The 16,931-nt window shown below is 42.8% G+C and overlaps 1 protein-coding gene across 2 annotated transcripts; it reads left to right on the plus strand.

Annotated features, from left to right (window-relative positions):
* The first annotated feature begins 2,853 nt into the window (after window positions 1-2,853).
* Window positions 2,854-15,524, plus strand: faim2a (Fas apoptotic inhibitory molecule 2a). Of its 2 annotated transcripts, none has more exons than XM_064992104.1 (12): window positions 2,854-2,922; window positions 3,737-3,941; window positions 4,710-4,834; window positions 9,241-9,305; window positions 10,163-10,216; window positions 11,745-11,795; window positions 12,123-12,162; window positions 12,326-12,363; window positions 12,515-12,602; window positions 12,921-13,016; window positions 14,024-14,077; window positions 15,378-15,524. In XM_064992104.1, the coding sequence occupies exons 2-12, from the start codon at window positions 3,770-3,772 to the stop codon at window positions 15,522-15,524; spliced, it is 930 nt and encodes a 309-aa protein (XP_064848176.1). In that variant the 5' UTR covers window positions 2,854-2,922; window positions 3,737-3,769. The 2 variants fall into 2 exon arrangements, with proteins under 2 accessions (XP_064848176.1, XP_064848177.1); XM_064992105.1 differs by having other exon boundaries at window positions 2,869-2,922; window positions 3,753-3,941.
* Window positions 15,525-16,931: the final 1,407 nt, after the last annotated feature.

The raw sequence follows: 16,931 nt of genomic DNA on the forward strand, positions 1-16,931 counted from the left end.
GAGTTTGACACCCCTGGCCTATTGGTGCCTACAAAAGACAACGCCATTACTATTGCTCGCTATTTGAAAACGGGATACCCATCTCCTTTCTCTAATATCTCTGGTGTAGGGGCTTTTATTTTGAAGGCAGAAACCGGAAAATACTTTAGTGTGTTTTCTATTAACGTCCTTGCTACTTGGCATCCTTGGGACGTCCCAACCCCGACGTTACCCCATTGGAGTTGACATTTAAAATGGTTACGGTATGGGATTAATGCCGCGTTCGGAACAACTGGGAACTCGGAAAAAATACGAGGTCAAATCATGATGTCAGATATCTTCAGGTCCGAAAGGAAGAGCTGTGGGTAGGCCCACAAAATGTTAGGGCCTACCCCTGAACAGGCAGTTAACCCAGTGTTCCTAGGCCGTCATTGAAAATAAGAATTTGTTCTTAACTGACTTGCCGAGTTAAATAAATCAAATAAAAGCAGTCCCAACATTACCCATTGCTACACCTGGCTATCAGTGGAGCCTTGTCTGGCAGCGAAACAGTTCATTCAGCCTCATTTACTGCTTAAAAAAAACATGGCTAACATGAGTAAACAAATGTCGTTTCTAAGCGGATAAGAGGCAATCTGAAATTTGTCGCGTTCGAATTGTCTATAGACATAGATTTCCAAACTATGGAATAAGGGAGCAGATAAGCAGACAATCTGAGACAATCTGCAATTTCGATTAAGAGCTAGGACGGACGTAGTCAATATAACTATGTGTTCAGCACTTTTGAAATGTACAGTGACAGAATTCAGAATATGGCCCGTTCTTACAATATTCTCCCTGTACACAAAGTCAGAATCATAGGATAAATAAAGGGGGCATATAAGCAGACAATGAAAGCTCTTACAATATTCAATGATTATATTTCTCTAAAACAGGTTAAAGGCTTCATGTGCACCACTAAGTCAGAACAGTAGGTGAAATTAAGAGGGGTAAATAGACCAAAGTATTATGGTGAGGCACATTGGCTACTAACATCTTACTACACAGCATACACTTAGTTTTACTTTCTTAGCTACAGTATACATATCTCCCTGGCATATTACATAATTTATGCAGCAGCATGCAATACATTTTTGGACTCACCTTGTTGTGCTGTGCTCACTTGAACAGGAAGGTGGCACGGTGGTCCTTCGTGGGCAAATTTTGTCACAAGTCTGGCATTCTCTGGAATCATGGTGCTTTCAAAACAACTGGGAACTCGGACAAAAACAAGGTTGAATCATGATGGCGTCATTCATCTTTAGGTCATGGCTCTAGAAAGAGGCCAGATTTAGTTGGATGACCGTTCAAAACGTATTTTCCCAGTCGGAGCTCATTTATTCCTGACTTCCCAGTTGTCTTGAACTCACTAAAGTCAAGTTTTCGCAGTTCTGAGTTAACAGTTGTTTTGAGCACACCACACCACTTCATTGACAGCATGGCCAATGTTGAATGTTTTTCCTTTTAAACTTGGAAAAGAGCCGCTTAATCCCAGATTTGGGACCACACAGCCACTCCACTGAATAGCAGGCTAGTGATTGCTGTGCAATTCTTGCAGTTAGCCACTGTCACCAATTACTTCCAAACCACTTATTGTTGTATTTGCGATTTCCAACTTGTTGTGTAATGTTTAAGTCCAATGGCCGATGAGCACTGATACGCTTTATCTATAATTTCTCTTCATTATTTCTCTTCACATGACAAGGATTTGCCAGTATATTGTCACCTTGATTCATGATGATTACTGCTAGCTAAGATTTTGAAAGTATGATGTTGACATGATCAGTCCAATCAAAGCTTCTGTATATATAACGTGATTTGACTTCATTTTATCTGTGGCCAATAACCTCGAGCCTTCTTGGATGGGCACATCTAATGTAACTCTATGGCAGCACCCAAGGGGCCAGAATTTTCTAGCTCTACCCTTAAGACTTGGCGGTGAGGTAGTGTCCCCATGAGTGACAGAACACTGTGCCAATCACAGCGCAACGTTCCAAATTGTATGCTGGTTTGCCCCACAGAAAGCACTTAGCTCGGCTGAAACAACTGCCTTACTCAAGAAAACAAAAAAAGAGACCATGTTTGTATGCAGCTTTATTAACTCAAATGATATATTTTTTTTTACATGGTTTATAAACTGATATGTGACACGTATTAATGCCAAAATATCATGCTGCCCTGAATGACGGGTAGCCACTGTTAATGCCAATAAACCCATCCTTTTAAAAACAAATCTAGTAAAGCCAGGCAACTATACAATCAACTTTCTAAACAATATTTTGGTTCGTTTCCATCTTGTTAGCTAGCTAGCGGCCAAGCCAGTTCAAATAATGACCAGAGCATAACTGACAACTTCTTAATTAACTTTATATTATTTTTTAAAATGATTATAGAAAAATAAACTCACAAGATAATTGAGAACTAGTCCTGAATGGGAAAAATCGATTTGAATGGTCTTCCAACTCGTAATTCCAATTTGAGAATTCGGGCCTCTTTGTAGAGTTCAGACCTGAAGATCACGGACGTCATGATTTGACCTCTTATTTTTATTTATTTTTTCCAAAGCTCCCATTTGTCTTGAACGCAAATCATTTTAACCAGTCAGGTAACCATAACAACGGACGCAGCGACAGGGTCAAAGTTGAATTATTATTATTATTATTATTTTAATCTGTCTGTTTCCCAGGGAAACCGACAGGTCTATAGATATTCTACCGGAGTATAAATTAAAATGTAGTTTTGATCAGCGACACTTGTCCCTTTCGAATTGTCTACAGACATGTCGATAGACAAAGTCTAAACCGGCCTTTATGGTTTAGGGACGTCTCAAGGATCCCGCATTGCATTACGCTTTCTATGCCCGTTATTATTTGGGTCATTGATCGATTGGCAACTGTGTAACAGGTAAAACTCATTGTTTCATTGGCATTTAACTAGTCTACACGACAACTTGAAATTATTGCATATCCGCAGTCCAGCAATGACATGTAAAAATAACAGATATAATGTTACCTGGCTAATAGTACAAAAGTGGATGGGATACTCGTTAGCTAGCAAGCTTACAGCTAGCTACAGTAACTAGCTAGCTAATTTAGCTGTTCCTTCTCGTTTTTAGCAACGATGGCAAATAGTGTCAATTGTAACATTACAGATGATGCGTTTTAATGCATTTTTTTGTAATGCTAGCTAATATGCTAGACTTCTATAGAGCGTCGGCTAATAGCTTGCTAGCTAGAGTTGAGTTAGCCACCTGTTGTGTTATGCGCAGAATCAATATTTTCACCTTGTGAGAACTAGTCAACACTAACGTTAGTAGCAAGCTAACGAGCCAACACATTTTCTCTAAGAACAGCTACCTCTCATGCCATGGTCTCATGCAGGATTTTGTACCAGCCCCAGTCTAACATACCCGACTAATCAACTTCTTCTCGATGTTGAATTAAGTGTGTTTATGCAGGGCTGGACCAAAAGCCTGCAGATGCCGCAGTTCTCTGAGAGGAGGATTGGCACCCCTGCCCTAAGTTTACCCCTTCAATGTTTACAGTTCTGAACAGACAGCCAGGATACGTGTAACCTTCTAATGGCTATGGAGAGTTTGGTTTCTGACACACTGCTCAGGTCTATCCGGTTCCTTCAGATTTGCAAACGTCGAAAGAGTGGAGTTGAGGGGATAGAAATTAAAGATTGTTTAAGTCTCAACGTCCTTTGTCATCCTCAGCTTTTTCCCCACACAGACTGCCTCACCTCACCCATGAGTCTACCGGCCGCCCCGCCGAGTTACGCTGAAGCCATTGCAGGGGACAAGGAGCAGACGTACGGTGGAGTGATGGTGGCAATGCCCCCCTACAGCGACAACCTGCCCCCCATGCCCCCTCCACCGGTGCCCATCCACACCAGCTGGGCCTACGTGCACCCCAGTCCCAGTGAGTCAAGGGGAAACATGGTCTACGTCCTTATCTTATAGAAATGGAATTGCTATGTCCAAACTAACCCCCCCTTTTTTATGCTGTTTTATAATGTTCTCCCTGACCTAGATATTCTGTGTGCATGCATTGATATGTAGGCTACGTGTGCCTTTATTTTTTTTTAAATGTAGTTATGTCCTTGAGCTGTTCTTGTCTATTGATGTTCTGTATTATGTAATGTTTCATGTTTTGCGTTGGACCCCAGGAAGAGTATCTGCTGCTTTTGCAACAGCTAATGGGGATCCTAAAAAAATACCTAATCTTGTTTTATAACATTCTCCCTAATCCCGTTTTATAACGTTCTCCCTAATCCCGTTTTATGGACACAGAGTTTAGCCTTGCTTGTTCATCATAACTGTCTTGGTGTGGTCATTGCGTGACCGCTGTTACTCCCAAGAGTATTGTCCTTTCACCCCCCCCCCCCCCCCCACCCTCTGGGCCCGATTGTATCGCTGCAAAATGATCACGTTAAGAGAGACCAGATCACTAACTTCAAGTACTTCATTGAACAATGTCCAGAAAATAGATTTTTAGTCTATACATGTAAAAACGAGTGTGGATTTGCAATACATTCTCCAGATCTGTTGCATCCCAACCTTTTTGTTGTTGCAATAAGTTCTGAGCTGAGTTTTCAATGACACGGTCTGTTCCGAAATGAGATGAGCGCCATTTTATTTTGCCCAGTTTTCCTCTCCTCTTCTAATTCTCTTTTTCTGCCTCTGTTAGGCCCGGGCTACACCAACCCCTACGCTTCTGACATGTCCTCTCCCTTCTCTGACCCCAGCACCAGCGACAGCATGGATGGAAGCAACTGGGAGGACAAGAACATCCGACGTATGTTCATTCGCAAAGTGAGAGGCTCTAGTGTCCCTTTTTTTTGTCTTTTTTTTTTGTCAACATATTTTTATTGACAAAGGCTCACCACGTTCAAGAGGTGTTCATGAGGTTTTGGTTCGGTTCATGTAAAAAAAATTCTGCTGTATGCTATTAATGGTGATTTGTATAATTTACAGGTGTTTCTGATACAAGACAATGATCAGAGAAATAAGCCATTCATGGAATAGCCAAGCACTTTGGATCGATCTGCCATCAATTTCTAATGAGTTCTCCGGACAACTTTTGTCTCCCAAACCTCTCTGCGTTGCTTTCCTATATTTGCACCTAGTGCTTACCCATGAAAGGATTAATTAATTAAAAGTCTATACAAATATGTCCATTCAATAGAAAATTACGTCAGAAAAACAGTAATCAGGGCCTCCCAGGTGGCGCAGTGGTTACTTCAGCGCCAGCTGTGCCACCAGAGACTCTGGGTTCGCGCCCAGATTCTGTCGTAACCGGCCACGACCGGGAGGCCCGTGGGGCGATTCACAATTGGCCTAGCATCGTCCGGGTAAGGGAGGGATTGGCCGGTAGGGATATCCTTGTCTCATTGCGCACCAGCGACTCCTGTGGCGGGCCGGGCGCAGTGCGCGCTAACCAAAGGTTGCCAGGTGCACGGTGTTTCCTCCGACACATTGGTGCGGCTGGCTTCCGGGTTGGATGCGCGCTGTGGATGTCGGGCCCTCATACCACCCTCATGTAGTCTGTTTCTGACCGTTTGAGCAGACACATGCACATTTGTGGCCTGCTGGAGGTCATTTTGCAGGGCTCTGGCAGTGCTCCTCCTTGCACAATGGTGGAGGTAGTGGTGCTGCGGTAGCGGTTGTTGCCCTCCTACGGCCTCCTCCACGTCTCCTGATGTACTGGCCTGTCTCCTGGTAGCACCTCCATGCTCTGGACACTACGCTGACAGACACAGCAAACCTTCTTGCCACAGCTCGCATTGATGTGCCATCCTGGATGAGCTGCACTACCTGAACCACTTGTGTGGGTTGTAGACTCCGTCTCATGCTACCACTAGAGTGAAAGCACCGCCAGCATACAAAAGTGACCAAAACATCAGCCAGGAAGCATAGGAACTGAGAAGTGGTCTGTGGTTACCACCTGCAGAACCACTCCTTTATTGGGGGTGTCTTGCTAATTGCCTATAATTTCCACCTCTATTCCATTTGCACAACAGCATGTGAAATTTATTGTCAATCAGTGTTGCTTCCTAAGTGGACAGTTTGATTTCACAGAAGTGTGATTGACTTGGAGTTACATTGTGTTGTTTAAGTGTTCCCTTTCTTTTTTTGAGCAATGTATATATTAATTTACAAAGCTAACAGACTGAATTTAAATATCCACCCTCCGCGAAGACAATCTGTTCTTGTTTTCATTGTGTATTTCTGAGTCTTTCTCTTTAAATTGCCATAGAAACAGCCCCTCTCAACTTAGTTTGATCGCCAATATAGGCAATGAAAGCCAAGGATCTGTAGGTGTAAATGACAAAGGTATCAAGTTGATTTTGATTGGTCCAACCAGTGGAAACGCCTCCAAATGTTACCACCTCACATACCAAATATGGAAGAGATAAAACCAAGAGCGGTACAGTCTAAACTAGCAATGGTCACAGCAAATTAACGTTCTTATTTCATCAACACGGTCAAGTACAAGTCTGTTAACGCCATAACATTGTAGAAAACAATCTGATTCATTCTATGTAATTGATAATGACATGGGGCAAAGAAAACGCTTTGACCTAAATTTCGTATCACCCTCTTGAATAGCCCCATTCTTCTCAACATTGAGTGAACACCCTATATATACACAGCAGTGAGTGAATACCCTATATACAGCACTAATGTGTAGCACCACCATGTCTAAATGTTGTTCTGCCTGATCTAGCCATTTCACTGTGCCCTTCTTATTTACATTCCTGGATTTGTATTTATTTATTTGAAAGGACCAAAATGAGCTTACTTCCTGTTGTAACCACACTCGATTTCTCCTTGTCACCATATCTTGTGTTTTTAACCGCTTCCTGTTTCAACAAGTCATGACACCCATTCTGAACAATCTGAAATTGTGGGTGTCAGAATCCTCTTTCTTGTGTTTAGAATCCTCTTTCAGATGGTTTAGACCCTTTCTTCTTTAAGGTTGTTGCCCCTATCATCACAAAGCCTACCTCTAACATGTTTTACTTGTCTCTCCTTTCTGGGGAGGTTCCCATTGCTTGGAAGGCAGCCACAGTTCGTCCTTTATTTAAAGGGGAGATCAAGCTGATCCTAACTGTTATAGGCCGATTTCTATTTTGCCCTGTTTATCAAAAGTGTTGGAAAAACGTGTCAACTGACTGGCTTTCTTGGTGTCTATAGTATTCTTTCTGGTATGCAATCTGGTTTCCGCTCAGGTTATGGATGTGTCACTGCAACCTTAAAGGTCCTCAATAATGTCACCATTGCCCTGGATTCTAAGCAATATTGTGCCTCTATTTTTATTGACTTGGCCAAAGCTTTTGATACATTAGACCATTCCATTCTTGTGGGCCGGCTAAGAAGTATTGGTGTCTCTAAGGGGTCTTTGGCCTGGTTTGCTAACTACCACTGTCAAAGAGTGCAGTGTATAAAGTCAGAAAATCTGCTGTCTCAGCCACTGCCTGTCACCAAGGGAGTACCCCAAGGCTCAATCCTAGGCCCCACGCTCTTCTCAATTTACATCAACAACATAGCTCAGGCAGTAGGAAGCTCTCTCATCCATTTATATGCAGAAGACACAGCCTTATACTCGGCTGGCCCCTCCCTGGATTTTGTGTTAAATGCTCTACAACAAAGCTTTCTCTACCCTTGACCTTTGTTTTGGAGATGTTCAGAACAAGGTTATGTGGTTTGGGAAGACGAATGCACCTCTTCCCACAGGTGTTATCACTACCTCTGAGGGTTTAGAGCCTCATACATGTACTTGGGACTATGGCTAGACGGTGCACTGTATTTTTCTCAGTACATATCAAAGCCGCAGGATAAAGTTACATCTAGACTTGGTTTCCTCTATCGTAATCGCTCCTTTCACCCCAGCTGCCAAACTAACCCTGATTCAGATGACCATCCTACCAATGCTAGATTACAGAGTGGTAATTTATAGATCGGCAGGTAAGGGTGCTCTCGAGCGGCTAGATGTTCTTTACCATTCGGCCATCAAATTTGCCAACAATGCTCCATATAGGACACATCACTGCACTCTATACTCTGTAAACTGGAAATCTCTGTATACCCGTCGCAAGACCCACTTGTTGATGCTTATTTATAAAACCCTCTTAGGCCTCACTCCCCCATATCTGAGATATCTACTACAACACCCGTTCTGCCCGTCACATTCTGTTAAAGGTCCCCAAAGCGCACACATCCCTGGGTTGCTCGTCTTTTCAGTTCGCTGCAGTTAGCAACTGGAACGAGCTGCAACAAACACTCAATCTGGACAGTTTTTTTATCTCAATCTCTTCAAAGACTCAATCATGGACACTCTTACTGACAGTGATGGCTGCTTTGTATGGTGTATTGTTGTCTCTACCTTCTTGCCCTTTGTGCTGCTGACTTTGCCCAATAATGTTTGTACCATGTTTTTGTGCTACTAACATGATGTGTTGCTACCATGTTGTTGTCGCGTTGTGTTGCTACCATACCGTGTTGTCATGTTTTGCTGCCTTGTTATGTTGTTGTCTTAGGTGCTCTTTATGTAGTTTTGTGTCTCTCGTTGTGATGTGTGTTTTGTCCTCTATTTATATTGTATTTCTTAAAAAAGAAAAAATTTTAAATCCCGGGCCCGCATCCCCACAGGAGGCCTTTTGGTAGGCCGTCATTGTAAATAAGAATTTGTTCTTAACTGACTTGTTTAAATAAAAAATAAATAACATTTTGATATGGAATGACCCATTTAGTCTTTCATTAACTGATCCTCTCAACCGTCCTCTTCTGACACTGTCCTATCGTTTTTTTTAACGCTCTTTACATCACTGTCAAAAGACTACCGTCAGAACGTGAAATCATGTGCCCACAGTGAGTGGTATTTCATCAATACAGCACTAGATGTAACCATAGAAACATAGATCAATCTTATCTGGTAGATAGATTGTTTCACACTATACTATCGTGCCGACCTGAACTAAACTGCGCTGTCACTTTTACATGATTTTCTTCGGCAACTATGTTGGATGGTTACCAGCGCAGTTCAGTGCAGCTTGGTTTGGCTCGGCTCGATTCGCCTCAGTACTGTGTAAAGCTTAATATTAGTGTCTTCTGTCTCAGTACTGTGTAGTTCTCTCAGCTAGCCTCTCAGTACTGTGTAGTTCTCTCAGCTGGCCTTTTGTGAGAGACTCTCTAACATGTCTTATTTCTATCCTCAGGTTTTCTCTATCCTCATGGTCCAACTGTTGGTGACCTTTGGTATCGTGGCTCTCTTCACGTTTTGGTGAGGGCCACTAACATGAATCTACACTCCAGAAAAAATTTGAGAGCCCAATTTACAAAGTTTTTTTTTTTTTGCACTCGCAAACTCTGGTTATTTTCCAAATTGAATAAACCCCAAACACCTTAACATTGTACCTTGTACAAACACTTTGTTTGATAATGCTGTCTCCATATTGTGATCAAAAAAGTATACATATACTGAGTGTACGAAACATTAAGAACAGATTCCTAATATTGCATTGCCACCACATTTGCCTTAAGAAAAGCCTCAATTTGTCTGGGCATGGACTCTACAAAGCATTCCACAGGGATGCTGGCCCATGTTGACTCCAATGCTTCCCACAGTTGTGTCAAGTTGGCTGGATGTCCCTTTGGTTGGTGGACCATTCTCGATACACATGGGAAACTGTTGAGTGTGAACTCAGCGGCGTTGCAGTTCTTGACACAAACCTGTGCGCCTGGCACCTACTACCATATACCCCGCTCAAAGACACAAATGTTTTGTATTGCCCATTCACCCCCTGAATGGCACACATTCTCAATTGTCTCAAGGCTTAAAAATCCTTCTTTAACCTGTCTCCTCCCATTCCTTCATCTACACCGATTTGAAGTGGATTTAACAAGTCAATAACATAACATCAATAAGGGATCATAGCTTTCACCTGGATTCACCTGGTCAGCCTGTCATGGAAAGAGCAGGTGTTCATAATGTTTTGTACACTCAGTACATGCTTTGTGCTTCTCACTGGATGGTTTGATAAAGATGAGGCTAAGTAAAAAAAATCTGTATATCTGAAGCTGAAAAATGTGTGATTCATAAGTTGTTAAAAACTAATGTATTTTCGCTCAACTTTACAGTGAACCAGTCCGGCAGTTTGTGCAGTACAATCGAATCCTCTACCTTGCCTCATAGTGAGTATCTCCAACTTTATGTGTTGTCTACCAATGCCAAACTGGTAAAATAGACTTAATGCATAAAATGACTTAACGGTAAACGATGATTCACCCCAATGTTCACCTCGAAGTCGAAGTTGGGTATTTAAAGGTAAGACATTTTCTTACCTTGAAAGCAGCAACTTGTCCATTTATTGTGTAGATCATTGGTCACCAACCGGTCAGTTGAGATCGACGGGTCGATCTTCAAGGCATTCCTAGTTGATCTCCAAACATTTCTGTAAAAAAAAAAAACGATAAAGCCTTGCGTTCTTATTTTTTGTATTCATTTCACTCTGTTGGCAGTAGGTGCACTTGATTCAGCAGCCCTAGCGCCGGGATGCAAAGTGTTTCCATTTTGAACCCTTTCATATGTCTGAAGGTAGAACTCCGCCTACCTGGCAGACCCGGAGATCAAATCAAGTGCACCTATAGGACTACCGCTGGCCAATCAGATAGCTCAGAGCACCGTGTCTGTACAGTTTCCTCGCGCCATAGACCGTAAAAAAGAAGAATCGGACGCTCAGCAAAGTTGACACTTTGAGATGTAAAAACAATTGAACCAATGACTAGAGAGAGAGACAACGAATACAACAAAGAGCTGCTGTTTTTATGAGTTAGTTCATGTTTAAGTTGTTATTCAGCACTGTCAATACATTGTTCAAAACTTTTATGAGACATAAAATACAGACAGAATCTCCCTACTTCCACTCATGCTACAACCAGCACTGTAGCTGCAATGAATGGATGTAACAAATTGTTCTGTCACACTTGTGTTGTTGTTATTAGTGTCTTGTCTCTTCTTTTTTTTTTTTATTTTTTAAATCGCGGAATATTTCACTTTCTCTGGTCATTGTGGAGTAAATATGAATTGGTGCATGAGGCAGAAGTAATGCAATGCGACTTAAAGTTTCGCCATCAGCTGTAAGACCGTGTCCCCTCTTCTTTTAGCGAGGGATGGTGAGATGTGTGATAGGCAGCCTTACCGCTGCTCCCTCCCCACAGACTGACCATCAGATGCAGACCATCAGTCCAGTTAAAAAAGCCAATTATTACGCTCACTCAGCTGTGCCTCACAAGTAATACAACAAATGATCTATTACCTGAGTGTAAATATAATTTCAAAATGGTCTCAGAAGAACAACATTGGCAGGGCAATTCAAGTATAGCCAATTTGTAGTGATAATGTATTGGGCCTATAGCCTACTGCACAAACCTCATTGCTACAGATCTGTTTTTAATTGGTTCATGTTGCATAGGACTTAATGTTCATGTTTAAAATAAATCTGAGCAGTAGATCTTGGCTTGCGTTTTGACTCAGAAAGTAATCTTGACTCAGAAAAGGTTGGCGACCACTGTGTGTAGATCCTTCAGGGGAATGTTGTTATTTCGGTGGTATTCCCCAGCATTTTAGATGTGGTGTTGTCGTCATTGGATTTAGGCGCACTGATATGGCACTCTGAGCCAACCTTCCTATCTGGTGACCACATAACTGTTCCTGTTCCAGCATCACCTTCATGGGGGCATACCTGGTGCTAGTCTGCAGCACAAGTGCCCGGTAAGAAGACAACTCTTTAGTCAATACTACCAGCTTTACTTTTACTATTATTTTTTATATTTCTACCAATTTATTCACCTTTTATTCTTCTTCTTTACAACATTCTCAATTTATACTTTCATAAGTAAGAGATGGAGGCACTTTAACATGATACATTTTTCTTTGATGGCTATTAGATATTTTTGGAACGTTTTTTTTATTTTTTTTAGATTTTTTAAAAATTTTGTGAAAAGATTTTATCTGGCTATGCTTCCCAGGTCTTAACTCCTGAATTGGTGCTCTCTTCATACTACAATGTTGTCATTGTATCCCGTTGTCTTTTTACAGGCGACAGTATCCCACCAACCTCATTCTCTTGGGGATATTTGTAAGTATCAGCCAGAGGTACTGCATCTCTGCTTGACAGTTAGTGATATGCTTAGTTAGTGCCACGATGATATTATGACCATTCTACTGAGGTGAGATGCAATTCCTACTATACATACTACTCTGTAATATTTGTGTGTTTGTGATCCTCTTCTTGTCTCCAGACTTTGGCAATGTCTTACATGGCAGGAATGCTGGCTAGGTAAATTGTGTGTGTGAATGTAGACTGTCCACTCTTTTTCTATATGTGTGGAAATGCTGTCTAGTGACTTTTTTTTTTGACCGTCTATGACGGTCACTTTGTGTGTATCAGAGGTGGTAGTAACTTGGTTATCCTTCCTCTGTGTCCATAGCTACCACAACACTAAAGTGGTGATGCTGTGTGTGGGCATTACCGCCATGGTGTGTCTGTTCATCACGCTCTTCTGTTTCCAGACCAAGGTGAGCTTTTACAAGCAGATGGCTAACAGCACAGTCTGTGTTTCTCTTGTCAAGTTAAATCATTCTGTTTTGTGAAAGCAGTGGCATTGCGATTATTTAGCTCGGTTGACTTGACGTCATTTTGATCATTTAACTCGGTTGACTGGACATCATGTCATGCTTAGTCATGTTCAGCAGAGCAAAAAAACGTTCAGATGCCTCTCTGACATGTAAAATAATGAATCATTTCTGCTCTCTTTCAGTACATTTCTATTTGCTATGTTTCCCTGCTGAACGTGGCCCCCTGGTTTTCGGTCTTGTCTTGACGTTGTGTTCCAGGTGGATTTTACGTCGTGTCACGGTCTGCTCTTCTCTCTCATGATGGTGCTGATGGTGACGGGACTGTTGCTCCTCTTCACCGCACCCTTCGGATATGTAAGCGACATGCCTGTTAAAGCTACAGTCTGTGATTGGTATATTCATTTTTTTTTTTAACTTTAAATTAATGATATATTTATATATATATAAATATTGATCGATTTTGTTTGTCAATAAAATAAAATAAAACATTTAAAAGGAAATGGATTGCACAGTATAGTCAGAGACTTCTACTCATTGAACAATCTAAGTCCTAAATGCTTGATGAGCTTCAGGGTAGACACGTTCATTAAAGGAAGCACGAGGGTAAAGAACTTTACTGTTGGACCAAATTGACATTTTGGGGTGGGGTGACGATGTAGAAGGTGCTCTTTTCTAAGTTTATCGGCTCCCAACTTTCCGTCTTTTACGATCCATGATCTTGGCTGTGTCTATCTGATGACAGAGTCGGGGCAGGTCAATTTGCTGATGCCTTGTTTGACTTTGAACGCGAGTTTACATGACCTCGGCTCAGCCTATCAGACAACCGTGCCGGCCCATCTTGGTGGGGAGGGGGGGGGGGGGGCTCATTATATAAATTAGTATAACAGAGAAATTGTCAATTTAAAACGAATAGTCTATGATCCGCCGGCCATGTAAAAAAAAAAAAAAATGTTTTCATCCCTCAGCTGTTTAACAAAACAAGTGGTGGGGTTGATGTGTTATTTTATCACAGACTGTAGCTTTAAGTCCTTGAGGTTAAGGCTACACAGAGATTTTGCGTCCGTACAAAATCTGTCCGCTTTTGTGCAGAAATGGGTTGAACTGTTGACGGGGGAAGAAAACAACGGTTGAACAGTGTTTGAATGAATATGCTTCTTCATACGTCTCTGTGTGTCCACAGCCTATCCGGAGATATAATCACGAACCTGGACCTTTCTCAAAACTCTACCACTGACCTCTTTGTGATTTTACCTGAAAGGTCGACTAGAGTTTGTACCTTGTTGGACAGGACCGTCTCCTCTCATTTGTGACTGGCTGTCTCTCTTTATGCTGCGTTTTCTGACCTCGTTTGTCTTTCACAGATACCTTGGTTGCAGACAGCGTACGCTGGACTGGGTGCCCTTGTCTTCACGTTGGTACTTAATCATCTATCATTGAAAATCACCACTTAATGTGTGTATGATTGCTGCGGTGTTAGGACAGGTGTCTCTTCTCTTGTAAAATAGATTTCTGATCTAAATGCAATGAATCACCTGTATAAATATAAGGCTGAATGTACACTATATATATGTATACACACACACACACACACACACAAAAGTATGTGGACACCCCTTCAAATGAGTGGGTTAGGCAATTTCAGCCACACCTGTTGCCAACAGGTGTATAAAATCGAGCACACAGCCATGCAATCTCCATATATCAAATCAAATTTTATTGGTCACATACACATGGTTAGCAGATGTTAATGTGAGTGTAGCGAAAATGCTTGTGCTTCTAGTTCCGACAATGCAGTAATATCTAACAAGTAATCGAACAAATTCACAACAACTACCTTAAACACACAATGTACGGGGATGTAATAATAATATGTATATATTTAGAAAAACATTGGCAGTAGAATGCCCTTACGTGAAGAGATCAGTGACTTTCAACGTGGCACCGTCATAGGATGCCACCTTTCAAACAAGCCAGTTCATCAAATGTCTGCCCTGCTTGAGCTGCCCCGGTCAACTGTAAATACTGTTATTGTGAAGTGGAAAACGTCTAGGTGCAACAACGGCTCAGCCGTGAAGTGGTATAGACCCCAAACAAGCTCACAGAACAGGAACGTAGAGTGCTGAAGTGTGCAGGGCGTAAAAAAAAAAAATCTGTTGCAACACTCACTACCGAGTTCCAAACTGCCTCTAGAAGCAACGTCAGCACAAGGACTGTCCTTCGGGAGCTTCGTGAAATGGGTTACCATGGCCGAGCAGCCTATGATCACCATGCGCAATGCCAAGCTTCGACTGGAGTGGTGTAAAGCTCGCCGCCATTGGACTCTGGAGCAGTGGAAACATGTTCTCTGGAGTGATGAATCATGCTTCACCATCTGGGTTTGGCGGATGCCAGGATAACGCTACCTGCCCCAATGCATAATACCAACTGTAAAGTTTGGTGAAGGATAAATAATGGTCTGGGGCTGTTTTTTCATGGTTCGGTCTAGGTCCCTTAGTTCCAACTCCATATTAATGCCCATGATTTTGGAATGAGATGTTCGACGAGAAAGGTGTCTACATACTTTTGGTCATGTGGTGTATTTCTAAAAAGCCCCAAATGTGAATGTTAGTGACGACTTAGTTTTCTAGGACCTTGAGTAATGGTCTCCTTTCTCCCCCATCCTTTGTTCTTTCTCTCTCCTTCTCGCTCTCCCTCTCCTCCTCCTCTCTTCTGTAGTTCTTGGCCTTTGACGTGCAGCTACTGATGGGCAACCGGCGGTACTCCCTGAGTCCCGAGGAGCACGTGTTCGGAGCGATGTGCCTTTACATGGACGTGGTCTACATCTTCTTCTTCCTCCTACAGCTGTTTGGGAGTCAGGAGTGAAGTCACACCACCTTGTAGTCACGTTCAATAGCCCCCCCCCACCCCCTTGCTGAGTTTACTTTATTAGGATCTCGTTTAGTGACTGCACATGCAGCAGCTACTATTCTTAGGGTCCACATAAAACGTACAAATACATTACAAAGTACAGAGCAGTAATAGACAAGAATATAAGATATTACATTAAATTCAAAATAACAATGAAGTAAGTGTGTGTGTGTGTGTGTGTGTGTGTGAGAGAGAGTGAAAGACACAACAAATGTACTATTCACACATGTCATATATTCATATTCTTATACACAGTAAAGTTAGATTAGCTCTATAGAAAGAGGAGAGGTGATGTTTTTTAAAGCTATACTTGCTTTTTGCCTGAGAAACCTCTGGTGGCAGAGTATTCCGCAATGCCATGGCTCTTTACAGAACAGGATAGCCACGTCACGTTCAATAGCTCCCCTTTACTCTCTCTGCCTCCTCAAGTGTATACATCTACTCTGATATGCTTATGCACGTACTTCTGTTTGGTTACGCTCGTACAAGCACACACACATTTGAGAATGGATACAAATACATACCGGCACATATTTGTAATCTGACGCAAATACTCACCCGTAGTACACTCACACACCCGCAGTACACACACACACCCGCAGTACACTCACACACCCGCAGTACACACACACCCGCAGTACACTCACACACCCGCAGTACACTCACACACCCGCAGTACACTCACACACCCGCAGTACACTCACACACACCCGCAGTACACACACACACCCGCAGTACACACACACACCCGCAGTACACTCACACACCCGCAGTACACACACACACCCGCAGTACACACACACACCCGCAGTACACACACACACACACCCGCAGTACACACACACACACACCCGCAGTACACACACACACACACACACCCGCAGTACACACACACACACACCCGCAGTACACTCTCACACCCGCAGTACACTCTCACACCCGCAGTACACTCTCACACCCGCAGTACACACACACACACCCGCAGTACACACACACACACACCCGCAGTACACACACACACCATCATTACACTCACACACCCTCATTACACACACACACCCTCATTACACTCACACACCCGCAGTACACTCACACACCCGCATTACACTCACACACCCGCAGTACACTCACACACCCGCAGTACACTCACACACCCGCAGTACACACACACACCCGCAGTACACTCACACACCCGCAGTACACGCACACACCCGCAGTACACGCACACACCCGCAGTACACGCACACACCCGCAGTACACGCACACACCCGCAGTACACGCACACACCCGCAGTACACGCACACACACACCCGCAGTACACACACACACACACACCCGCAGTACACACACACACCCTCATTA

Source organism: Oncorhynchus masou, chromosome 17, assembly GCF_036934945.1.
Source record: "Oncorhynchus masou masou isolate Uvic2021 chromosome 17, UVic_Omas_1.1, whole genome shotgun sequence".
NCBI lineage: Eukaryota > Metazoa > Chordata > Actinopteri > Salmoniformes > Salmonidae > Oncorhynchus > Oncorhynchus masou.

Excerpts from the sequence above, each read along its gene's own strand:
- faim2a (XM_064992104.1), top strand. The coding sequence starts at position 3,770 with ATGAGTCTACCGGCCGCCCCGCCGAGTTACGCTGAAGCCATTGCAGGG. Across the intron at positions 9,306-10,162 it reads GTGGCTCTCTTCACGTTTTG|TGAACCAGTCCGGCAGTTTG; the intron begins GTGAGGGCCACT and ends TCAACTTTACAG. Across the intron at positions 12,364-12,514 it reads ATGGCAGGAATGCTGGCTAG|CTACCACAACACTAAAGTGG; the intron begins GTAAATTGTGTG and ends CTGTGTCCATAG.